The 26,217-nt window shown below is 46.1% G+C and overlaps 1 protein-coding gene across 1 annotated transcript in view; it reads right to left on the bottom strand.

Moving 5' to 3' along the window:
* Positions 1-13,514: 13,514 nt before the first annotated feature.
* Positions 13,515-26,217, bottom strand: part of MAML2 (mastermind like transcriptional coactivator 2) — a gene marked incomplete at its 5' end in the record, with an annotated part of 208,411 nt that continues 195,708 nt past the window's right edge. Inside the window, 3 exons of the mRNA XM_080613157.1 lie at positions 13,515-14,784; positions 21,100-21,211; positions 22,767-22,970. Coding sequence (XP_080469283.1) covers positions 13,805-14,784; positions 21,100-21,211; positions 22,767-22,970 — 1,296 coding nt within the window. The 3' untranslated portion in view covers positions 13,515-13,804. The remainder of the gene's footprint in view (positions 14,785-21,099; positions 21,212-22,766; positions 22,971-26,217) is intronic.

Genomic DNA, 26,217 nt, shown 5'->3' with positions numbered 1-26,217 from the left:
GGGAGTTGCAGGCTTAACAGTGAGTGCAACATAAAAGTGAAGTATTTGAGAGGTGTTTGATTATCTGCTCTGTTTAAGTAACGTATCTGCAATGTGCCTCCAAAATAAAAATGACATCTAACTGCTGTGCTGGGGCCAGAAGAGAACCAGGCTCAATACAGCATGGATATGGCCAGGCTGCTCCAGAAGGAACTGGTTCTAGTGTGAGCAGAAGACAATTTGCTCCACCTGGTTTCATGGCCAGCATTTCTCCCCGACCTCTTTTGATTTAACAATGTGAACGTATCCAGGGATTTGTTTCCCATTGCCTTCAAGGCTCTTGCACACCTAGTATGGGGATGCTGGCCAATGCTTCTAGGAGCACCAGGCAGCTTCAAAGAAGAGTGTTTGCTTCTCCCAGGAAGGTGGTAGTGAGTGCGAAGGGAAGGGCACAGATGCAGGAGTGAGCAGTGTCCTGTAAGTGATGTCAGACTATGAAGTTTTGCCATGAGCTGAAAGGACCAGCTACTGTTATTACTGTTCTCATACACATGAACACCATTTTCCTCCTTCTGAAGCTAGTTTCAACTCATGGAAAACATTCATCTTGCACCTATCCTGCCACTTGGTTTGTAGTCAAATCAATGTTGTATTCACCAGACTAATGCGTGAAAGGAATAGCTACGCTCAATTGCCATGTGTACCGAAAGTTAGGAAATGCCTGGTTTGAATTTCCCCATATAACCTGAATGGATGCTGCTCACACATCCCATCTCTGTGCTGGATGCAGTGAAGGTTCAGGACAAAAAGCATAATGGGACAGTGTAATTAAAAATTGGTTTAATGCCTGCACATAAGTGTGGCTGAATTTAGGCGTCACAAACAACTCCAAATATGCCATTTCTGGCCATATTCCAGGATTTGGATGTCAACTGCTTCTACCCTGCATAGCAAGACTCTGATGTGGTGCTGATATATAAACTCCTGCAGTTTCTGAAGGCCAAATATAAGCATTAATTATCTTATATGAGTGTAATAAATTACCTTACTATCATCTACAGTGAGTGACTCCTGAGCTTTCAGTACTGTAGCTGAGGGGCTTTGGTGGTCCTGATACCCTCATTCCTCTGTGCATGTCTGTGTGGTTTGGGTCTGGGATGTTTGAAAAGGACTGCTGCCTCATGGGTTTGGCTCAAAAGATAAGGAAGAGGAATACAATCCAGAATCCTCTTTCCTGCCCTTCAAAGGCAAGGGCCTCCATATGCTACTGTTGGATTGTTTATGAAGGAAAGTGATAGCCCTAATTTCTCAGCTGGGGAATTCCTGCCCCTGACAAGGAAGGGGAAGGATGAGATGTAAGTTTTAGTGCCAGATCTGTTTGCACTACTGCAGAGCAAGAAGCCTAAGAAAAACTTTCTTTTTCTTCCTGCCTGGGCATGGCACCCCTCTGTCCATCATGGGGGCCCCACAGTGGTGTGATGGGACTGTAAAGCACCATCTCCCAGCTGCAGCTGCTCTGGCAGCTCAGCAATGCCTTCAGGCAATATCTGCCAACAGGTTCAGCCCATCCTCAGTGTGCTGATAGACGAGCTCAGGTGGTTCCTGTGTGCAGACAGGTTGAAGGCTGATGCTTTGGTTGGGACACGTTTGCTTTGGCCAACTCTGCTACAAGCACAACTGCAGAGAGCAGAGGTGCTTGTGGGGTTGGCAGTGCCTGAGCCAGCAGGAATTCAGAATGAGCCCTGGCTTGAACTGTCAGTGTGTGCCTCACAGCTCCCTCAGATGCTTCAGTCCTGCTGGAGTGTTGCCAGCATGTTTTCATGCCTAAGGAAACTGAACAGTGAAATAACAGGGGTTTAACATTAAAAGTCTCAGTCAAAGGAGAGTGGAATTTCCCAGGGCAAAGATACTTCTTTACCCCAAGGGCATTCCCTGTGCAGAGTGTGAATACCTGCTTCCAAGAAATGGAGGTTTGATCCCTTCCCAGAGAAAGGTCATGAGAATCCTTTGTAAAGGCAAGGATTAAGTAACACTAATGTAGGAAGGACTGGCGTTCCCAGTAAGATATATTAATTCACTTTTAGAAAGGAAGAGAAGAAAAGGAGAGAAATGTCCTTGTTCTGTTCAAAAGATCTTCATGGGTAAGATTTAAAGCCTTTGGCTGTATGAATATGTTGCTCAATAACCTGAAAATCTGTTAGCTCAGTGTCCATTATAAAAATGCTGGGATAATATTCTATGGAGCACATTCTCACTCTGATTAAACCTAACACAAAACCATTTCAGATTTATACTATGGTGACGGGGAATATGAACAAAGTTATTTTCTTCACTGTGGGGCCTGTGAAGTCACAAGGAACGTAGCTGCGATGGGCAGCTTAGGAAATGAGGGCTATGTTTGCTCAGAATGAGTATTTGCTGCTACAAAGAATTTTACTTTCTTCTCTAAGGATGGTAGCAATTGCTGCTAGTCCAAATTAACTGTTTCAGTGATAACACCTTTCAGACAGAGAGGCTGGAGCAGGAGAGGGGAAAGATATAATGAGCGAGATTTTCACCTTTGCTCTGCCCCTTTTGTAATGAATAAAAGCAGAACAGTGAAGAAGAATCCAGAAAAGCCCCAAATGCAGCTGGAAGAGATGTTCTCCTGTGCAGAAACAGCCATTGGCCTGTCTTCTAAAGATGCTTTCAGAAGCACTGGACCTGGTGTTTTGCGAAGAGGATGCTGGAGACAGAAAGGTGCAGAGCAGGAGCAGAGTGGCTGCCCCAGACAGAGCTTTGCTGTCTGGAGGGCTCTTGCTGTGGGGTGTGTTAGCCAATGATGTCCCTTAAGTCAACTAAGCTATGCAGAATAACTTGGGATAAGGAACGCTCCAAGGTATCTTAAGGCCACTTTAGCCTTACTCCTGGAGCTACAGTTCTGTAAAAATCTGACTTAATGTCATAATATCTCTCATAAAGGGAAAGATGTCTCTTTTCCTTTAGAGACTTTCAGTTCCTTCCCTTTCAGGCTAAGGCACTGAATTTACTTGAATCCTTAACTAAGCCTACTCCCCAGAAAGCACCCACCCGCTGACCTGAGAACATCACCAGGAGTGTTTCTGTCTCAGATCTGCTTTTTCTCATATGGTTATAGAGAACTTCAGAGCTCTGATTCTAGGTACAAGGCAGATTTAACAGCACCAGCTGAACTGGTGACCACCCCTGCTTGCCCAAGGGAACTGCTCCTAGGAGAGGCCATGGGAAGCATCGCTCTGCTACCGGCCAGTGAACCCACAGTGTAGTGGGATAAACTGAAACCACCAGCCAGAATGCTTGCCTTCTGTTTCCCAGGGAGGAATTTTGAGCTGGGCTTTTTTTGTCCATGCTGGGAATTGTTCACTGGTGTTTTAAACTGTGAACTTTATATCACCGTTTTATCCTGCAGGATAGCGTGTTCTTCACCCGTCTGATAAGAATCATTGAGCTTCTTTGTGTATAAATCTGTTAGGTCATGCCAGCGTTTTCCAGCTATTGTTTTAGGAGTCCCCTTCCGGTATTTAAAAAAGGGAAATATCTTTTTTAATATCGTCTTCCAGCTTTGAAGCTGTGCTGAACAACAAAGGCAGACAAACATTTAATTCTCCCCTAATCCTTTAAATATCCTTACAACCTCATGGCGTTCACGCACTGTTAAGCCTGTCTCCTGTAGCAGCTGTATGTCTTCTTTTAACTCTGCCTTTAAAGCCTGCAGCTTCAACAGGGGTGGAACAGGAGCCCGCGATACTTCATCCCGTGGTGGCTGTCTTTCTGGGTGGTATGGAGAGGGATGGTTTTCCATAATAAAGTGATCATCTGGATTGAATTGCAGATATCTAATCCTCACACAAGCTACTCCTGTTTGGTTTTGTGAAGTGAACAAAGACATCAACTTGGACAAGCTCTGGGCTGGATTCGGGTATCTCTGGGACCTTCTGATCATTCCAGCGATTAGCCAGCCTGCCTTGGTAACTTTAACACAAAAGGGCAGCATAGAATCAAACCCTTTTTCTCCACGAAAGGGGGCTCAAATGGGAGATTTCCTTCACCCCGTAGAAAAAGCCTGAAGGGGCAGGCAAGACAGCTGGGACAAACCCAACCCTCTTAAGCCTCCTGCTGTGATTTTATGATATGGGAGCAGAGTGGGCTTCAAGTAGCTGCACTGCAGGGTAAGGGGCAGGGGGAATTGGTGAGTAGTCATTGATTTAAGCCCCACAAAACTCTTACTGATTTTATCCCTTTTCTTCCTCAACATGAAAACTTTCTGCTTGTTTTCCACAGTTTTTCTGTCTTTCTGTGAGGATCTGCAGACATTTAGTCCATTCCACTGCTGAAGGCAGATAAACTGTACCAGTATATTTCTGTCAGCTGCCTAACCAGGTCCTGAGGAGCTTCAGACCCCATACCCTCCTCAGACAGTCCGTCGTTGTATTATCCTTTCTGTTAAAAACTACCACCTGTCATCTATCCTGAACCCATTATTTCTTGGCCTGTATAAATCAACCTGGAAATACATAATCCTTTTTCCTGGCAGCAAGGATTTATCCATTTAAAGACTTTTTATCCTATCCCCACTCAAACCTCCTCTTATTTAGGCTAACCAGCCTTAGTTCTTTTCTATCAATCATTTGCATTGCTTATTTCTGCCTGGAGTACTTCATGCTACCACGGTGTTCCACTTCTGCAAGCACTGGTGGGGCTAAAATCTGAGAGCCAGACATCCCCATTTTGATCGGCGTGGCCATGAGAGCCAGGCTTTGGGCTCCATTTAGGAAGTCTTGCCTTGTATCAAAGGCTGCAAAGCCTGGTGTCAGCATCCTCTGATGGCGCCTTAGATAGTTTAGTATAAAGTAGAATTTCTGGGGCTAATCTGCCATCCAGATACACAACTGCACTTTTGAGGTGTTGCTGCCATTGAGAGACTTTTCTTTATCGCACGCTTTCATTTGCTGAAAGCTAAACCTGCTCTAATAGCAGGAGGCTTTGGAGGCACAGCAAAGGGTATGAAAAGGACACTGTTTAATTTACTATTTTTGCTTTAAGAAAACCAAAATAGGCCACTATTGAGTCTTAAAATCACAGCTGTAACAAAAGAGTATTTCTGGGGTTTTGTACTGGTTTATGCACTTGAGTCACTTGCAAAAAGGCTATATTCAGTGTTGAAAAAGTATTGAAATGTTTTTCAGGATGGTTTCTTTTTTTCCCCTGTTTCTTCATGATTTACTTCTTTAAAAGGCGCTGGCATCTTGTTGACATTGGGAAGCTTCTCTTTGTAACCCTCTAAAAAACTCCAGATATTTTCTATGAGAAGGTTTTAAACTCCCCAGCATAAACAGATAGTCTGTTGGTATTTGGATGTAAGAAGCTAGGAGATTACATGGTAAAACAGACTAGACTAAGTCTCTGGGGTTGGAAGGAAAGTTAACTCATAAGATTAGCATGTGATGGCGTTATTATAGTAAGATCTACACAATTAATCAAGACCACTGTGACACACTATAATATAAAGATGCGACGTGAATATGGGCAAACTCCTTTGATTAGAATCATAGAATCATAGAATAGTTAGGGTTGGAAAGGACCTTAAGATCATCCAGTTCCAACCCCCCTGCCATGGGCAGGGACACCTCACACTAAACCATGCCACCCAAGGCCTCATCCAACCTGGCCTTGAACACCGCCAAGGATGGAGCATTCACAACCTCCCTGGGCAACCCATTCCAGTGCCTCACCACCCTCTCAGTAAAGAATTTCTTCCTTATATCCAATCTAAACTTCCCCTGTTTAAGTTTGAACCCGTTACCCCTTGTCCTATCACTACAGTCCCTGATGAATAGTCCCTCCCCAGCATCCTTGTAGGCCCCCTTCAGATACTGGAAGGCTGCTATGAGGTCTCCACGCAGTCTTCTCTTCTCCAGGCTGAACAGCCCCAACTTTCTCAGCCTGTCTTCATACGGATTCATTAGTGGATTTGTTTCTGAAATGAAGGGAAAGGTTGGCTTTGTGGTAGTGTTATGCATGAAATCCTGATTTTAGCTGTATTAATGCAGTTAACTTGCTGCTCACATGTAAATGGGGATACCATATAGCCCTGCAGCTTTGGTGAGGCTTTTGGGAACACAAGTGGTGTTTTTGCCTCTGCTGTAGACATCCTGTGAGCCTGGCTATCCAACAGACCAAGGCTAACATGTTCATGCTAAGGAAACCACAGGAGAGAGTACAACAGGTTCCTTTACACCAGTTTTAATTTGATGTAGAGTTCAGATACTCACAGAGTTACTATGAATAACATACACCACTAGAAGTCTTGCTGAAGGGCAAGTAACATGGAAGAAAAACAGGTCCTTAGGAGAAAGAACTAAAAAAGAGAATGAACCACCACTGGCAAAGTTGTTGTGAGGATTCACAAAGTGTTATTTCGGCCAGTGCGTGTGTTTTGAGACATTCCTCAGTATTCACCTTAAAGACACTGCTGAGTTTCATGAATCAAATAATATGGCACATGCATTCCGACACAGTTCTCTCTTTAAAAACTACACTTCAGGAAAATCTATCAAATTCCTTCTAAAATAAATTTAAAGGGATGCAGCAACTCGCTGAGTCCCCAGATATGCTTCTCCTAGAGAAATTTGATGTCTTTCACTGATGGAAATTACATTTGTATATGAATTTTACTGATAACCTGACTAGCACGTGTGCCCAGTTATTCATGAGATCAGTTTATGGAATTAGCCCTGTGGGCTACTTCTACAAGAGGAGCTTTTCCAATCAGATCCTCAAATACTATCACAATGATATCCAGTAAAGATTCCTCAGTCAGCTGGTTTTCTGGAGCTAGTGCTCTTCCCTGTTGTACTTAAAGACCAGGTCAGTACAAAACGCAATTTGAATGCATTCCTGGTTTTATTTTCACCATGTCACTCCACATAATGGTGTCAAGGGCAATCTCTGCCCTTCTGTGATGTTCATTGACCTTCACAATGACCAGGAACCTCTTCCTTTCATGTCAAATCAACACTGAGGGGTAGATTTTGCCATCAGATCTGTTAACTTGAACATGAGCTGCATGCATGCACTGCACTCAGCATTTCACCCAGATGCCTCACAGCACCACAGGATTTTCCTGATGTTCCTGCACACGAAGGATGAAACAGAGCAACTTGTGTCTTGTAGAACAAGGCAGACAGTCAGCCAGAGGGAAAACATTGCAGGCAGCTCTCCAAAAAACATAGATAGAGCATCTTTGTTGTCTCAGGCCGTGTACAGGAATGCAGAACATGTCTGGGGAGCGCGAGCTGCACACCAGGCACACACACAGCAGCCAGAGGGGCTTTAGCTGTGCTGCTGCAGGAGATGCTGGCTCTGTCACTGCATGTCCTGAGCAGCTCCTCTAATCCGGTACCCAGGCAGCAGCAATGCAAACATCAACACACAGTCACCAGCAGCTGCAGCCGCATGCTGGGTGCTTGATCTTCAGCACAGAGAAGGTTGAATCTTTACAGAAAAACGATAACTTAAGCTTCAGCTCTTTCATAGCAGCTCCTTATAATGACAATGCAAGATTGGCAAATCCTAGTTTGGGGTTGGGTTTCTTTTTTTTCTTCTTAAACCTAGAATTTTAAGTCCTAAACAGGCTGCTTTCATAGAATCATAGAATGGTTTGGGTTGCAAAGGACCCTAACATCGTCTAGTTCCAAACTGCCTGCATGGGCAGGGACACCTTCCACTAGATCAGGTTGCTCAAAGCCCCATCCAGCCTGGCCTTGAACACTGCCAGGGATGGAGCATTTACCGCTTCTTTGGGCAACCCATTCCAGTGCCTCACCACCCTCTCAGTAAAGAATTTCTTCCTTAGATCCAATCTAAACTTCCCCTGTTTAAGTTTGAACCCATCACCCCTTGTCCTGTCACTGCAGTCCCTGAAGAAAAGTCCCTCTCCAGCATCCTTGTAGGCCCCCTTCAGATACTGAAAGCTGCTCTGAGGTCTCCACGCAGCCTTCTCTTCTCCAGGCTGTCTTTGTATGGGAGCTGCTCCAGCTCCTTATCATCTTCTTGACTCTCCTCTGGACTTGTTCCAGCAGCTCCATGTCCTTCTTATGTTGGGGACACTGGAGCTGTATGCAGTGCTCCAAGTGGGGTCAGCTCACCTGATGGGTTCTGTAGCATGTGGATTGGGATTTCATCCTGTGAGTCCTCCAGTAAGACAGTAACTTGTGTCTGAGCTAGTTTGTAACAACTGTGAACTAGAAGAAAAAAAATGAAATCAATTCTATATCTTATTTAAACTGATAATTGGGATATGATTTGGAACCCCATTAAAGGGGATCTGCCAAAGTGGTCTGCGTGACCCAGAATGCCTAACTTACAAATTAGGGTGATGCAAGCTCTTACTATAGTCTAAGGTTTTACTGCAGGAGGATCGTCTCCATGTCATCCCTGGTTCCTGTGGCTGCCAGGCCACTGTGCTGCCATGGGAGGGAGCAGAGCTCTTGGCTATTCACCCATTCGAGGTCGCAGTGCTTCCCACCCAGTGTTTGGATGCAGTGGGAAAGGTTAGTGCTCACCTGGACCTGGTGCAGTTCCTGCTTTTCTGCATCTGGCTGAGCAGGGAAAGCATTCAATGCCACCCATGTCTCCCAACCCCTCCATGTGTTCTTGTTGCAAACATCAACCTGGGCACAGGAGACTGATCTGAGGATGGCATGGAGGTGGCACAGGGTGACTTGTGTCCATATTATTATACCCTTTCACACCTCTTAATCCTGCATCCAAAGTGGGAATTGCTCCTGGTTGCAGGACCTGTTTGGGAGGATGATCATTGCACACAAGCACTACCAGGGACCTTCACAGCCTGGTGGCACAGGCTGTGCTCCAGGGCCTGGGAGGGGTCCCTGGCTGGTTTTCAGCTCACTGACCTATTTCAGACATACTCTTGAGTAAGTGGGGCTGTGCCCTATGTTCCAGTACCCGGAGTGCAAGGGGAGCACTGTCTGCCACCTGTGCTGGAGATGCTGAAGCAAGATGTGAGCCATGCACCTCCTGGTGCTTCAGCATCTCCAGTCAGGATGGAGAGCATGGGCACAGCTGGGATGGCAGGGCACAGAGCACGGGCCAGCATCCCCCCTGTCCCTCCCTGTGCAGCCCCAGATGCTATTTGCAGAGCTATTTGTGGGTGGGAATCAGATATATTGGGATAAAAAACCAGGAGGGCAGCAGCCAGCAGAGCTGGGGTCTGGGGTGGCACCCATGGAAGGCATCTTTGTGCATGCCCCATGGGTGAAGGTGGGCACAGGGGGACTAAAAGGGCAAATGTGCTTCATAGAAGCCCTTGAGCATCACCAGCAGTGAAGCAATTGAAGTGTGGGGAGCCCCATTTCATTTGCTACATCTGAAAACAGCACAGACTTTGAGCATGGGTAGTGCTGTGCTGACATTTGTCCCTTCGAAGCGTCCCTTCTGCTACCCCTTGCCACTCAGTTCGTGGGGCAGGAAGAGCCACCCAATTGGAGATGAAGCCTGGATAAAGAGGAAAGCCTCTCAAGGAACAGGACATCACTTCCTCAGGGCTGGCCTGCTAAAAGTAGTCTGGCAGGGACAAATACAATCCACAGCCCAATGTGATCTGGTGCACGCTGGCATTTCTTTAGGCTAAGATGACACATAAAGCAAGGCAGGCAGGGAGGGAAGGAGGAGAAGCCCATTGCCTGGTTTCTGGCATTTCATTAGTGGTCTCTGCTAGTGAGGAGAGAAGGGCAGATATCTTCAGGGTATGATCCAGGGCAGGGCATGGACTTGGGGAGCTGGCCAACCTTCTTGGTGTATTCACCTTTAGCAGGATCCCATAGGAAATCACTGTGCTGCAAGACAACGCCAACCCATTCACCAGGAGCTAAAATATCATGTGTTACTTGTTAACCCTTGAGGATAATGAAACCACATCTTCAGTCAGTAGGAAAACATCACAGCTGTCCTGCAAAGAGGCAGACGGAGCTCCCAGAAGCTGCCAGATGCACATTCTTCTCACCCCCCTCCTAAAATATCACTGCAATTTTAATGTTCTCAGAACAAACCAGCAGTTGACTAAACAGACATCCATTATAAAATCCACATTAAGAAATGAGACGCTTGGGATAATTTTGATTGATTTACTTGGCAGAGTTTTGATAGCTACTGAAAAAACATACTATTCATGTTTAGGTGAAAAATAAATGGAGTCAAATAAGTGTCACTGCATAGTACTAGGAGGTATATACAGCCACATGTAAAAATGCATAAACACAAACATTTCTGTACAGCAACTTTTCCTTTCAGTCTGTATAGAGAAACACTGGTTTATAATATGGGGAAAATATAAAGCAGACATACATGCAACAAGGACATGACAGTTACGTAGGTCCCACCTGCCTCCCAAGAGCTGCAATAATAGTAACAATAATAATAATAATATTAATAATAAAAGCCTTTTTTTCAGGGAAAAAATGTGAAACCTGGAATGTTTTCATGTTGAGGTTTCCAGAGAGCTTCAGATGTCAAACACATCTGAAGGCGATTTAAAGGCTTGATTCAAAGCCCTGTGAAGGCAATGGAAAGACTCCATTGGTTTCGGTGAGCTTGGGGTCAGACCCAGCTGTTGAACCACGATCCCGTTCTGCCCTCCCCCAAAACCCAAAGTTGAAGTCTGCAGATAAAAATAAACAATTGTATCATACAAAACTTTGTATATAGAATACAAAAGGTAACCGTTGACTTCTTGTATAAAATACAACTTTCCGATAGTATATTTATTTCACATATGTATAAATATAACCCAAATAATATGATTTTTATTATTCCTACCAAAATATTATTACTTTTTGGTTGGTTTTTCCTTTTTTTTACAAAAGTTTACAAAACAAATAATTCTTTATATTTACAACCCAATACTGTGAAGAGTGCCCGGTCCATGATGAAAAATAGACTATAAGGGTAGTGCACTTAGCCATGGCAAAGAAAGAGGAAAAAGACACTAGCTCTGTTCAGATACAGGTGTTCTGAAGAAATGATACTGGATTCAAGTTTCGGTTGCAAGAGTCTTTCGAGCTCACATTCCAAACGCATCAGGACTGCAAATGGCCTCTGCCTTTGTAGAATTTACTTCAGACAGGTTGATAGTTTGATCCCAGGGATGGCACTCACAGCCCAGTGTCTTCTTCACTCCGTGCTGAGGCCAACAGGGCAAAGCTCAGCTTTGAATCCAGCACTGGATGATATCCTGAATCCTTGGGACCAGCTCCTCAGCTGAACAATTTTTTACATCATTTGAGGATCTGGAAAACAATCTTGTCTTAATACAGAAACCAGTGGTGGCCTCTTCAATGGCATGTGAGGGTAGCTGAAGTTACCTGACTTCAGTGCCCATTGTGCATGAAGATACCAAGTCAGCCTTGGCCTGAGCGTCATCGCAGTTGTCTGTTCCTACCAGAGCTTTGGCAGTCAGTGCTGATGTGCTCATGGATGTGGTGCGTGCCTCTGTATGAGCCACATGAGCCCATCTTCCCTCCACTTTGAACTGGTGTAGCTGCTATTTCAGTCTAGTTTACTGGGGACTCATTTGCTGGACTGCACCTGTATCTCTCCAAACTGAGGTGGGATGCTGACCTGGCCTGAAAAGCTCTTTAAAGACTTAGAAAATCTTGTACTGGCATATCAAAGGGACCATGTTCACCCCAGCCAAACTGGAGACAAGAGGGAGCTTTCTGGGCACCTGAGCCACCATGTTACACAGCGCAGGGGTGTGCAACCATCGCTAGCTGGGACAGCAGAAGGGACTCTTCAGCAGGCTTTCTTATCTCTCCAATGACAAACATGTCACAGACTAGCCCACCTTAGCTGGCACATCTAGCTAAATGCTGTGTTACACCTTTCCTGGAGGTGCTGGTACTTGTTCGTGCACCAGCTTCTTGAAACATCATGAACAGTTGTGCCCATGTAGAATGACAGGGTGAAATGACTGGAAAAGCCTTATTAAAGCCTGTCTTGAGAACTAGGTCAGATAAGTGCAGAGGCTATTGTCAAGTAGTCTACTCATCCCAGTGTCACTAACAAGGATGAATAAAGAACTTGCACAAGGCAGAGCAATGCCTCTTGGCACCGAGGCGTGTGAATGCAGGCATTGTATTCCTTTGCCACATCTCGTTTTAGCTAATTCAGAGGAGGCTGTAAAAGACATCACACCACATCATTTTAAAGAACAGCATTTTCATTTGACCTGTAAGATCTGTTCCTTTCTGTGAATTCTCCTGTGTGACTCACTGCAGAGCTGCTTTACAGCGACACAGCACCTCCTTCTGATGTCCTCACTGACCAAGTCTATAGGAGGAACTTTTAATGTGGTTGAGACTATTTCCTGTCACCAAGGGGTTGGAACAACCTGTATCCTCCCTGCTCTGCTCTGTTCACCTGTGGTGGTTGCAAGGTGGCTGCCAGCTGTCTACAGGTATGGTCCTTGCCTAGGGTTAACCCCCTCATGATGCACTGGTTAACTGGGCCATCCCCAAACCCAGAAGAGATGATTGAGTCCAGCACACAGAAATATTGCCCCAAACTGTTTCATTTACATACACAGATGTGGTTTAGTGGAGCCTCCTACTGTGAGTAACCCAGGTGGTTGTAACTGATTTCATGCTAGTTTCAGGGGCAGAGCCACTCAGACTCTGCCTGACAGAGGCTGTGGGGACCTGGGCCATCACTGGACCTCTTCCAACTCCCCCCATATGATGAAGGGATAGAGGGATAGAGACAAAATGCTGTACAGTCAGAACTGTAGCCTTTCCCGGACAGAGATGGACATTTCTGCTGGGGTAAACCTGTTCAGTTGAAGAGGACCGGGCTGAACTACCTAAAGAGGATAGCAGCTTAGCTGAGCCACTTCATGTATTTGCCTTCCTCTAAGCTGGGCTGGGAAAGTAGTTGGTGAGGGTCAAACCACAAGCAACCTTCTCACTTAAGTTGTCCATTAAGTCCCTGGAGTCCCTGGAGTAGGGCAAGGTGGCGAAGTGAGGATCCTGAGCTTTGGCGTAGTTCATCTCATGTTTCCCTCAATGCCCAAAGTGATTGTGCTGCTGGCAGGACAGTAGCATCCTCTGATAGGTGCTGCAAGCACTGATGAAAGGGAGGAAGTGAACTCTAGAGCACACCAAGTAACGCACTGGATGATCTGTTTCCTTCTTCCCTTGGACGAGAACACTTACCCTTTTGTGTGCTACAAAACATAGAGAGCTTAAACCAAAATCATTGGGAAAGCACAGGTGAGTTTGTACTGTGTAGAAGTGAACAGTTTTTGTAACACAATGGGATTTACACAGGGCCTGATGCCATCAGGGCTGAGTAGTCCTGAGGAAGTTAAGGGCCATGAACACGATGGCTGAAGAGCTCTGGACCACTTGGGCTCGTACTTTGCACACAGAGAAATGATGTTCCACAACCACTGTCTGGTGCTTGCATGTGTGGGAAGCTAAACATGCTTCTCCATGCTGCTCCCTTGGAAAGAACTGGTTTGCAATGTGCTGGACACCGGTTTGGGGAACAGACCCTTCACAAGTTTTCACTTCTTTGTGGCAGGCATGACTATCACTTATGTTATCATTCATCAGGGAGACTTCAGTTTTATTCCGAGAGCAGCTCTTCAAACAGGGCAGTCGCCCTACATGGTATCTTAAAGGAGAGCCCAGTTACTGGAGTGTAAATTAATAAAGCAGGTTGTTGGCATCTAAAGAGAAAGCTAATGTCCTTACTGCCTCTCCATCTCGTTGACTCTTGGTACTGTCATTTATGAGTGGTTCCCCAAAATTTCATCAAGGTTGATGTCTTTCATCCAGTCATCATTACCAGGTTCCGTTTTCAGTAAAGAATCTATAAAGTCTGAGTCACTGTTGAGTGCAGGTCCTATACTGTCACCTTGCTGGTTCAGAAAGTCAAACGCTAGGTCATTGCCATGGTCACTTCCTTGGTAAGCCCGAGAGTTTTGGTTGGTAGATGTGAAACTGGTTGACGGCAGAGATGATGGAGGTGTCATACTTGTTCCTGGCTGATTCAAGGTAGGCACAGTCTGTCCTCTCAGCTGGTTAGGTCTTATGCTGAGACCTCGTAGTGAGCCAGTGGATTGTCCATTTAGAGTCTGCTGCATTTGGTTTATAGGAGGCCTCATTTGGACTCCTGCTGTTAACTGATTAGTTGGTGCCAGTGCACGCTGAGGAAAATGCTGGTTGCCTACGCTGCGTTGTAAAGACTGGTTAGGATACGGAGTGCCAGTGGGGAAACGGACCCCTGCAGGTTTCAGTGCATCCTGCTGCTTCACTGCAGCTTCCTGCGGCGCCCAGTTCTGGGCAGTGGCAGTAGCTGTGATCATCACGTTGGCCGGCCTTTGTGCAGGGATACCTATAGCTCCATGGTTCAAGCTTGGCCTTACTTGCTGTGAGTTGACCACCGACCCCGTTCCAAAAGCCGCTGCATTGTTTCCCTGTGCCATGGTTTGCTGTCGAGACATCATGGGGTTATTCTGACCGGGCAGGACTTGGTTTTGGTTCCTGTGTGGCTGCATCTGATTCATTCCTGAAGTCACGTTGTATGAACTTGGTTGGTTGCAAGGAAGGTTCCCGTAGCAGCCCATATTCCGAGTGGCAGGAACAGAAGGCATTCGGGTCCCAGCAGGGGTGGACATGATGCTGGAGCTCTGGGTCATGATGCTATGAGTTGAAATTGGGTTGGATAAGGACATGTTGGAGCTCATACTCACTGCTGGTGAACCACCTGGAAAGGAGAAAACAGAAGTGTTAAAGCAAACAAGAGATCAATGTGTGGTGCCATTCAGATACCAACAGGTTAAAAATCCAGTGTTCCAGCAGCAGAATTTCTTGAAGAAGATGCTTTGCTCTTCACAGGACTTGTATGAACTTGCTCAAGGCTTAAAGATGCCTATCATCCAAAGGTGGTTTGGCCTACATGACGCCATTGTGCCCTGTAGCTGACACCTGCCAACGACTCACAAGAAGAGCCTCCAAACCTCACCCAAGCTCACTTGTGGCAGATTTGCAGCTACATACTCTCTATTTTGAGGCCACAATAAGTCATTTATGCAATGTAAGATGATTGCTTATGCAGTGCAAGGCTCTGAATTAATCCCTGAGAGACTGGCTGAAGAAGACCACATGTTTCTAAACACAGCCAGTGTAGATGGCACTGTGGAGACCCCCGCAATGGCACACAATGAGCTGCTCCATAGTTTAATCCCCTTTGCTACTGTTGCTTTCAGTACAAGCCCTACAAGAAGGTAGATTCAAGACAAATGAAAGATGTTTCTTCACCCAATGTGTAGGTTAGTGAGGAAATCTTTGCCACATGGCACACTACAAGCTAAATTCTTGCACCATTCTGGGTGGCTCCCAAAGCGTAAGAGCTGTTGGACAGGCTTGCTACAAGGTACCACCACATTTTGGGAATTCCCTGAGGAACTCAGAGGAGGAATGGAAGAACATACAGCCCTGGAGCTTTGCTGTTTTGTAGTAGCAATTGTTGGACATGGGACACTACCTTGGTTAGAGCCTTCATATATACAACAAAACCACACTGAATCTGACTTTGACTTCGCCATCAATGTTGCATTAGTCTGTGTGATTAATTTAATTAGTTGGTCCATCATCAGTTCCCTCTTACTGCGCAGGTCATGCCTGCATCATTCTCCAGACACATCAGTCTCAGTCTGTGGCATGTTTTCCAGTCCTTCAATCCTTCTAACCTCTTTTCAGAACTTGACAGTTTTCAACATCTGATTTCAAGGCTATTTCAAGACCCATCACAGCTGGTCACAGAAACAGCTCTTGCACATCTCCAGGACGGATACAAAGTAAGCTCTTTACTTCTTGTTCAGCATCATCTCAGACTGCGTTTGTCTTTTGGTTGATATCACACAGCCTGTTTGCAGTGATATCTGGAGACCTATCAGCCATTTCCTTATGTGTTATGCTGATTTTGTATTACTCTGGTTTTTTAACCACAGCAGCCAAAACAAAGTCAGATTCTTTAAAGAACACAAAATGAACAAATATTAATGTTATCAGCCAAAGCTGTGGTTTCATTGAAAATGATACCATGCTGGTTTGCAAAGATTCTTTTACAATAGCCCATACTGCCTGACTTTCATTATATTCCCTTCCCAATTCTTTCTTATTCAGGCTGTATCAGCTCCCCAGTATTTTTGCTGAGCTCTGCATTTGGTCACTAGGGCTGCAATTACCTACTTAACTCTTCTAATTTTTGACATGGCATTCGCAGTCATCCTTGGAGTTTCAAGACTAAATAAAGAGTGACATTAAGAATTCGGAGAACCTCTCAGCCAGCTCTTTCAGAACTCTTGAAGACAAATCATGCACATACATATTTAAAGAGTCTATGTTTAGGAACAGCTGTTTAATATACTGTTCCTGTTGAAATTTCACCATAACGATGTTCAGTTCCCTCAGACTGGGACTGAAGAAAGAATTACCATCTATTTCTGCCTTTTCTACATTATTTTTATACATCTACGTGCTATTTTCATTTATTAATGGATGCAAAGGGTTCCTTCTTTTTAAGTACTTAAAAATAATATCTTCCTAAATCATTATTAACACTGAGTGTGACTCCACAAGCAGAGCTGCTTGTTCCAAATCAATAGAAACAGAGGCCTAGCTTAAGAAGTCCATGTTATTCTGGAAGGCAGGCTTTCCCACCAACTGGAGCTAAGCTGGAGACACTTGCTATAGACATCTAACTGTGCTAGCTTAAGCACCTAAATTCAGTCTCCAGGCTGGGCAGTCCCTGGGACAGGAGATGCTATGAGGATCCACTTGGTTTTACCCCCACAGAGGCAATCAGATTCTCACAATCAGGGCTCAGCAACCCTCCCAGTTAGCCCTGTCTTTGGCTTTGCTAGTGCCTTATGCATTGCTCGCTGCTCTCTGGAAATACTGCCACATCTTTTTGACAGAGATGGGGGCCCTGACTCTTTCCTCCCTCATGCCAGCACAGGAATGGGGTTTGGGGGTGTTGGTCGATGAGAAAATGAACATGAGCCGGCAATGTGCACTTGCAGCCCAGAAAGCAACTGTATCCTGGGCTGCATCAAAAGGAGCTTGACCAGCAGGTCGAAGGAGGTGATCCTGCCCCTCTACTCTGCTCTCGTGAGACCTCACTTGGAGCATTGTGTGCAGTTCTGGTGTCCTCATCATAAAAAGGACATGGAACTGTTGGAACAAGTCCAGAGGAGGGCCACGGGGATGATCAGGGGACTGGAGCACCTCCTGTATGGAGACAGGCTGAGAAAGTTGGGGCTGTTCAGCCTGGAGAAGAGAAGGCTGCGTGGAGACCTCATAGCAGCCTTCCAGTATCTGAAGGGGGGCTACAAGGATGCTGGGGATGGACTGTTCATCAGGGACTGTAGCGACAGGACAAGGGGTAACGGGTTCAAACTTAAACAGGGGAAGTTTAGATTGGATCTAAGGAAAAAATTCTTTACTGAGAGGGTGGTGAGGCACTGGAATGGGCTGCCCAAGGAAGCTGTGAATGCTCCGTCCCTGGCAGTGTTCAAGGCCAGGTTGGATGAGGCCTTGGGTGGCATGGTTTAGTGTGAGGTGCCCCTGCCCATGGTAGGGGGGTTGGAACTTGATGATCTTAAAGTCCTTTCCAATCCTAACTGTTCTATGATTCTATGAATTAGTGGCGTTTCTAAAGACCTGGAACAGCCATCTGAGGCGAGCTGGTTCTCTCCCTCCATCTGAACTACAAGTCTGCGTAGTCCCTTCACTTGTCATTGGCATGAAGCCCCTCCTGGGGTGACCCCAGGGGTACCATCACACTGCCCTGCCAATGCCATGCTCCTTAAAGAGCACAAGCGGTCGGGACATGGGTTGTACTTGTTGTGCAACAGACGAAGCTTCCCCTTTCTTTGTATTGCTATTTTTATCCTTTTTTATTTTTAACGCAAATATTTTCCATCCTGATTTCTTCCAGATGGGAAGAAACGCTTCCCTGGCAGCGCTGTGTTCAGCAGCTGGGCACCCCAGGCTGCAGCCATTCCCAGAAATGCCTTCCCTGCCCGATTCACCTGCTCTTGTCTTGGGGTTTCTTTCACCATAGCACTATGGTGAAAAGCAGAGAGCAATAAAAAGCTTAACCAAGTGTCACTGAGCCTCCATGTTATTTTATTCAACTTCTTGTCTCTTCTTCCATGACCTGAGCAAAGCTATTCCCAGAAAAGGGAACAGATTCCCTGCTGTTATTCCCTTATGCAAGAGTTTCCTAATCGCTCCATCTGGTAGCTCTGCTGCGAGCTTCCAGCACAGCCCTTTCTTTCAGGCTCTCCTGAAAAGCTGCTGTCTTCCCTGGGCTCACTCATCAGGGATTGCAGATTTGAATGGACAAGTGCTGCCAATCCCACATGGTTCAAATCCAGGAGATGGGGCTCCAAATACCATGAGACTGGCAAAGAGTCCATCAGATTAGGAACAAGAAGAAGAGCCACAGAACAATGGTGATCTACTTATTTTGGAGCCTTTCAAAGATGTGGCTGCAGTAATTTCCATTTTCCCTTTTAGGCTAGAAATGAATTGTTTTTAAGTAAAAGCCAAGAATCATAGAATGATAGAATGGTTTGGGTTTGAAAGGACCTTAAGATCATCAAGTTCCAACCCCCCTGCCATGGGCAGGGACACCCCACACTAGACCATGTCACCCAAGGCTCTGTTCCAACCTGTCCTTGAATACTGCCAGGGACGGAGCATTCATAACTTCTTTGGGCAACCCATTCCAGTGCCTCACCACTCTCACAGTAAAGAATTTCTTCAATACATCCAATCTAAACTTCCCCTGTTTAAGTTTGAACCCATTACCCCTTGTCCTGTCACTACAGTCCCTGATGAAGAGTCCGTCTCCAGCATCCTCGTGGGGCCCCTTCAGATACTGGAAGGCTGCTATAGTCCAGGTGTAGGACCTTGCACTTGGCATGGTTAAACTTCATCAGGTTGGCATCAGCCGACTTCTCAAGCCTGTCGAGGTCCCTCTGGATGGCATCCCTTCCCTCCGGCGTATCAACCGAACCACACAGCTTGGTGTCATCGGCAAATTTGCTGAGGGTGCACTCAATCCCACTGTCCATGTCACCGACAAAGATGTTGAACAAGACCGGTCCCAACACCGATCCCTGAGGGACACCACTCGTTACCGGTCTCCAGCCGGACATGGAGCCATTGACCACAACTCTTTGCGTGCGGCCATCCAGCCAGTTCTTTATCCACCGAGTGGTCCACCCATCACATTGATGTCTCTCCAATTTAGAGACAAGGATGTTGTGTGGGGACAGTGTCAAATGCTTTGCACAAGTCCAGATAGATGATGTCAACTGCTCTACCCCTGTCCATCAGTTTCGTAGCCCCATCATAGAAGGCTACCAAATTGGTCAGGCAGGATTTCCCCTTAGTGAAGCCATGCTGGCTGTCACCAAGCACCTCCTTGTTTTTCATGTGCCTTAGCATGCCTTCCAGGAGAATATGCTCCAAGAGTTTGCCAGGCACAGAGGTGAGACTGACTGGCTCAGTTAGTCATTTGGTTCCAGCAATGAACCTTTAAACAACACACCAAATCACAGGATTCCACAACAAATTGCTGGGGTTGCCAAAGCATTCGCTTTATGAGCAGAGGAGGTACCAAGCCAGCAAGCAGGGCTCTTTCTGCCTTCACCATGGGTTATTACCTTGCATCAGTGATGCCTGTGCAAACTTACACAAGAAACACTCAGGCCTGTAAGAAAACAGCAGTTTCCAGACTGCAGCAAGTTTATTGCTGCTAGAACTTGTAAACAAAATGAAGGAGGGCATGAACATTGCCTGAGCAGCCCTTCCATGTGTAGCTGGGCTGTTGGTGCCAAGGCCTGCAGAGGGGCAGGATGTTGGGCAGAGGGGTAGGATGTGAGTGAGCTGCACTTGGGAACTCATTAAATTCATAAGAGGAGCTGAAATGCTACAAATGACAGGTAGGAAGGAAAGACTCAGATCCCCGGCTGAATCTGCAGAGCCAACAGTTATCAAAAAACAAACAAACCAAAACATCCTTTTTTCCCCTCAGTGTGTTGTATAAAAAGATACACTAGAAGGCGAAGGATCCTTTTTATACTTATATGCACAGACGCTTTGCAGTATAAAGAACATCCTTTGATCCATCTGCTGCATTTCCCCCACCTCCTCCCTCTCCTCAGCATCTTTCCCTTACTCTGCCTTTGCTCTCAGTGCAGCCTCCAGCTAACCAGCAAGGTGAACAGCATGAAAGGCATGAAACAGGCAGTCCTGTGCTCCCAGAACTAGACTCCAAGGGGGCAAGGGCACAGTGCTGGAACAAAGGGGAGTCCTGAAGTGTTGGACATTTTCTGCCCTGGGCAGTTCTGGTAGAAAGCAGGAGCTTTTACTCCTCTGTTTGACTGATCTGATGAAATGTTGCTTGTAGAACAGCACTGAGGCTAGGACTGCGCCATACTGAACAGACCAAAAGGTCTGTTTGCTCTGGTTGCCCATGATGCTGTCATGCAAGGTACATCAGTACAACCAGTATGAGGGTCCTCATGCTGTACATGGGCTGCCATTTAAAGGGAGAGATGGTTCTCAGTCTCTGAACAAGATGTACCATGTACATGAGAGAAGCTATTTGGATGGGGTGAGGCTGCATAATCAAGGGGACACCTCGGTGTCAAGTATTTGGGTGCACACCTGCCCCAGGCAGTGCTAATGGGAAGGGTACCAGCCTCTCCTTCTCCATGTCTGAGAGATGCAGCATCAGCCTGGACAGGCCACTAGCTGGCTCTCCAGATCATACATCAGCACTTCTCAGTGGTGTGGGACGGTAAGGTAAATAGCACCTGAGAGCAGGAGCCACCACTCCACTGCCTCTGCAGAGGTGTAAATGGATACCCAGAAAATAAGGACCTCGTGCATGCATGGCTCTTCTGGATGGTCTTAGCTGGAAGGAAGGAAGGAAAGAAGGAGGGAAGGAAGGAAGGAAATAAGGAGGGAAATAGCTTTATTTGGCTATTTGGGCACTTACCAGGATATTGGTTTGCTTGTTGCATGTTGACCACATTCCTTCTTTGGTCTTTATAATCTGGTGGTGGTCGTGTCAAGTGTCTGTTCAGCTGATCTTGTGGAGTTATTTTCTCCTAGAGGATTAGAGTAGACATATATTAATTTCCTTTGCTTTATGCTTTCCTGGCTCTGTGTTTGCCCACCTCTTTCTTTTCTCAGTATGTACAAATCTGACATATTGCTTCCTTTCACCCTCTCTGGTCCACAGGAGATGCATTTGGGAACCTGTGCCCTCACCCACTGAAGTTTGTATGGAAACCTTTCTGCTGGCTGTATTGTTTTTCAGTCTGGCCCAACTTATCTTAAAACCACTGAGAGGACAGTGCTGGTCCAGTTGTTTTTCATGCCACTGACCATTGCCCTGTGCTTCCCCCTACTTGTACATGGTGCTGTCCTTCCTCTTACCCAGGGAGTGCAAGCACTTCCAGGGACATCCACAACTTCTCTGGATAAATGAAATCCTTAATTTCAAAGCCAAGCTTTCTAATGTGGGGGTTTTTTTTGAATGGAAATAAATTTACAAACAAAAATATATTCTCTATAAAAAAAACTGAATAATTTTTGTTTAGAAAACATCCCCATAAACACGTGAATGTTTTTCCAGTTCTGTGTTGTTCTGTAATTACTGAATGGCATTCATTAAATAAAATTAATACACATAAATGTATTATTGTGTCTACATCTTTCTAGAGAATAGAAAGCTTTGGATTCAAAATGTCAGGCCAGCATAAATGGGTCTGCCCTGTAGGCTGAGAGATGCAGGTAGAGGTAAATAAGCCACAGGCTTGGGGTGTCTTGCCATTGCAGCCTTGGGGAAACAAAACATCCTCCCTACAGCCCTTCCCTAGCTGCCACAAGGCTCCCACGTCACTCTCTGCCTGCCTCAAGGACATGCCAAGCTCAGCTCCTCTTCCAGGACTTCTCTTCTTCTCCATGCTTTGGCAAGTAGGGCTACCAAGGAACAGTGAATATGAGGATGCAGAGGGCACGTGCTACTGCTTTTGGCAGCAGGGACTCTGCCCCATTGCACTGGCCATGGGTGATGGGGCATGAAGCACCTTCAGCTGACTCATTTCATGCAATATCAATGGCAGCACCAGTTTAGTGGAACTAAACTAGTGGGTTCTAGCACATATCACTGCCAGCAAGACCACAAATACCCCCCATGCCTCCTAAAATGACCAGAAACTCCCACCTGGTCTCTCAGATATCAAAGGAGAGAGCACAACTGGCTGTAAATATCTGGAAATGCAAAAAGAAGAATAGAGAAAGGAGAACTCATCCATGATCCCAGCCATCCTCTGGGGTCACAGTAGCATAGCAAAGCACCTTAGCTTATCTTGCAAAGAAAACCACTGACAATATTCATATGCCTCAAATTAAGCATATGCTTAGACTGTTCTAACAAAACCACAGTAGCTTGGATACTTGAGTTGTTTCATATAAACTGAAGAAGGTTTCAAAAGGGCTAAACAAAGTGCTGAAAAATCCGAGGCACACTCTAGAAGGCCTAGGAATTGCCAAAATGACCTCAAAGTTTTGGGGGCTTTCTTCTCCCTGTCTTAGCTTTCTTTTCTATTGTTTCTATGATAATCTTTTCCATGTAAAAGAAGGAATTAGAAAACTTACTGCTTCTGCCAACATCTGCTGCTGTAGAAGGAGTTGTTTTTGCTCCATCATTTGCCGCTGCAGAGCCTGTTTCTTTTCCATCAGTTGCTGATTCAACATTGATTGCTGGGATGAGTTCATGTAACCACTTCCAGTGTTTGGATTTGAGCAAGAACTGGAGCTTGGAGTGGGGCCAGCTCCCTGGCCTACCACAGAGTGTTGATCCTGAAACAGAAGAAATGGCTTGTGAAGGATGAAAATAATAACAAGCATCAAGAAAGGGAAGTAATCCTTTTTATGCAATTAGCTCCAGTACAGGACACACAGACCACAGGCTCTCAGGACAAGTGACCATTACAAAGGCTTTGTCAAAATAAGAAGGGGATTGAGTAACTGCATTGCTCATGGAAGGCTCTGAAAATGTGCCAGGTGGTTCCAGTGGAAAACCTCAATGTTGTACCAGGAGCCTGAGAAACATGAACAGAAGTAACAGGGCCGTGCTGGGGATCCTTCAGGAAACTTGCATCGGGCCCTATGGCAGTTTGTTTGACCACAAGGGAGCCAACTCGGCATCTGCTGGTTCCCACCATCTGGTGAGCAGCAGTGAGAAGTTACAGACTCATTGCTAGAAGCGGCATCTATTCCTGGAAAACACAGAAGTGTTGTTACTTCCCAGTGGGGTGAATGGTGCTGCTTTCATTTGCCCCATTACCTCTGAGAAACTGCTAATGGACTCCCATTGGTGGCAGGATTAAGTAGGCTTAGAGTTTACCAGCTTCCTTGGTAAAACAAATGTGTAACTGGACAGGACTTTGAAGAGTGCTTCAAGGTCTCCCTGGTCTTTGGGATGGATCTAGATCCACTTCCTCTTCCCTGTGTGCAGCTTCTTGAGGAAGGGATAGCAAAAAGTCATCTCAGAAGGCAATGGGGAGAGTACTTGGGGACCCAAACCACACACACATAGGATGAGAACAAACATGGGATGACAACATGCTGCTTGTTTTCTTTGAGCCATGGTTCCCCTAGGGAGCAATATGTTTGCTGTCTGCTCCACCAGTGTTTGGTACTCGGTCCTTTACCAAATCTAGGAAGTAGCTTTCTCAGTGCACAGACAAAAATACTCAGCCTGTGTTGAATCACTGGATAGTCAGGTATTCCTTAGCCACCCAGCTACAAAGAAAATAGGATACACTGGGGAGGTCTCAAGCGTTATGAGAAACATCATTTCTATGACTCCACTTCGTTGCAATTCATCATAGGAACCCAGCCACAAAATTCTCTATAGACGCAGCAGCATTTTTACCCTGCACACAGGAATCCACAGCTGGGTTCTGATGCTCCGTGTTACACAGTGGTTCTCTCAATAACAAGGGGTAGTGCCAGGGTCTGGTCTGATACTCAGGTAAAGTTCTGCTCCATGGCCATTTCCAACCATGGCATCCAGGGAAATATGGATTGACCAACAGTGAAACAAGGACTGGCGAGGTGAAGCCTACTCATGCCCTGAAGACCATGGAGCCCTGATGCTCATCACTTCGCAAGCTCCAGGGAAGCTCATTTCTGCGCCTTAGCTTTTGCACACCCCCAGCAACACACACACACTACAAACTAATCCAACTTATCTTTCCACCATCTGCCATGGAAGACATGCAATGATTGTTATGGGTATTTCTATTTTAAAACAGCTCTGTGGCTTTTAGATGGGGCCACACGAGTGCATAGCTGGCTACATACAGCATTTGATGATTGTTCCTGAAATAAAACCCATGACTTTCTTCTGGAGCCACCTGCAGCCCCCAGGGCAGTGTTACAAACCCACCCTTCAGAATTTATGGGGCTCTTACACAATTATATCCTGCACACTTTCTCTCAGCTCCAGAAGGAATCCAGCATTGCTCGGCACTGCCACATTTTTCAGCCCTTATGTTAGCTGCGATGTAGAAAATACCTCCTTCCTCTCCACAGACCTGCTTGCCAAGTTGTTGCGCAAACCTTTTTGTCTTTCTTAAAATATTTTGAAAAGAAAAATATGTTACAATAAATTGGCTTTGACTCCCATATTCAAACGACAACTCTAGCCTGAACCCGGCCACATGTTACAGCCATTAATAGAATTCATCTGTTGTGTTCTTGCACAGATAATGCAGGCTCCCCCAAATGTGCTTTCATAGTCCTGTGTAAAGAAAACCCCAACAAAGCCCAACTTCTTCCCTCCCTCATTCCCTGCCAGCCCATATAAGCTGTGGGGAGGGATTTTGTTTTAAGATAAACTGTGTAGTGTCCATTCATGGTACTTATCAAAGAAAGCTCTTCTGTAACAGCAATTGGCACAAAACACCAGCTGCTTGGCAAACAGACCCTGAGAAAACAGTATAAATCATCAACTTGGAGCCAATTTGGGTTCTTTTTTTGCATTTGGTCCTTTCTCTGCTCTTCACAAAATGTCAGTGTGAGCCTATGAATCTATGATGTGTTACTTCTCCTGTCTGCTGCTCTTCCATCGGCAGGGATGTGATGGGAGAAGAAAGAACTGCTCCTTAGTAGATCAGGCATTAGCTGTGCAGCAGTTTGACCCTTCATGAACCGGCGCGATCGAGCCTTACTCTCACCCAGTGCTTCATCACTGCAAATCGAATGGCAGAAGGGCTACACCGCTGCCGGGGACGCGGGGTTCTCCCCTGTGCTTGGACAAAGCACGCTTTCCAACATCCCTGCTGAGAAGGGCAGATCTGGGTTGGAACTACCCTGCTTTCATTGAACTGGCTTTCCTGAAGCAGCTTAGCAAAGACTCCACACATCTAAAGCTGCCGGTGGCCTTTTGAACTTCATTCCCATGCCTGTGTTTTACGCACTTTAACTTCAGAAACCCCTGACCAAAGGAAGCCTGGAGTGGGCCATGCATGTGCCCTCACCCAGGGGCGCCTCTGCCCAGAAGGGGTGTAGGGGCAGCCCAGCATCACCCCAGCCAGAGAGCCCTGTGTGCTTCCCTGCATGGTCACACCATGCTGCTTCCCTGCATGGGAAGGGAACCTTCTTTCAGCGTTGCTTCCAATGAGGTGATACGACCTGGAGCACATCCCTGCAGCCAGCTGGGTGTCAGGGATGGGCTGGGATCATCACACCTCTGACAGGTACAAGTGTCTGCTCCCAGCTCCCGCTCCACTTACTGCACTGTCCTCCATTCCTGTGGATCAGCTGCAGCTCTTGCAAGGCTCTGCCCGGTGCTATACAGGCAAGGAGAAGCAGCCAAGGGCTCAGCTAGTGCTCACCAAGCACCACAAGCCCCCATCTGCTCTGCTGGTGCCACAACTCCAGCACAGAGATGATCTTAGATGCAAAGCAGGTGCGTGGCACCCTGTTCTCTCATGCCGGAATGAGATATAAAACCTATGAGAAGCAGAAGGAGAGGCAGAGTTGGTGAAAGCTCCTCAGAGCTGGTAACACAACTGGGGTGTTTGTTTGTAAGTGTCAC

This window comes from Psittacula echo, assembly GCF_963264785.1.
Source record: "Psittacula echo genome assembly, chromosome: 3".
In the NCBI taxonomy this organism is placed as follows: Eukaryota; Metazoa; Chordata; class Aves; order Psittaciformes; family Psittacidae; genus Psittacula; species Psittacula echo.
This window is presented reverse-complemented; position numbering and strand designations above follow the sequence as displayed.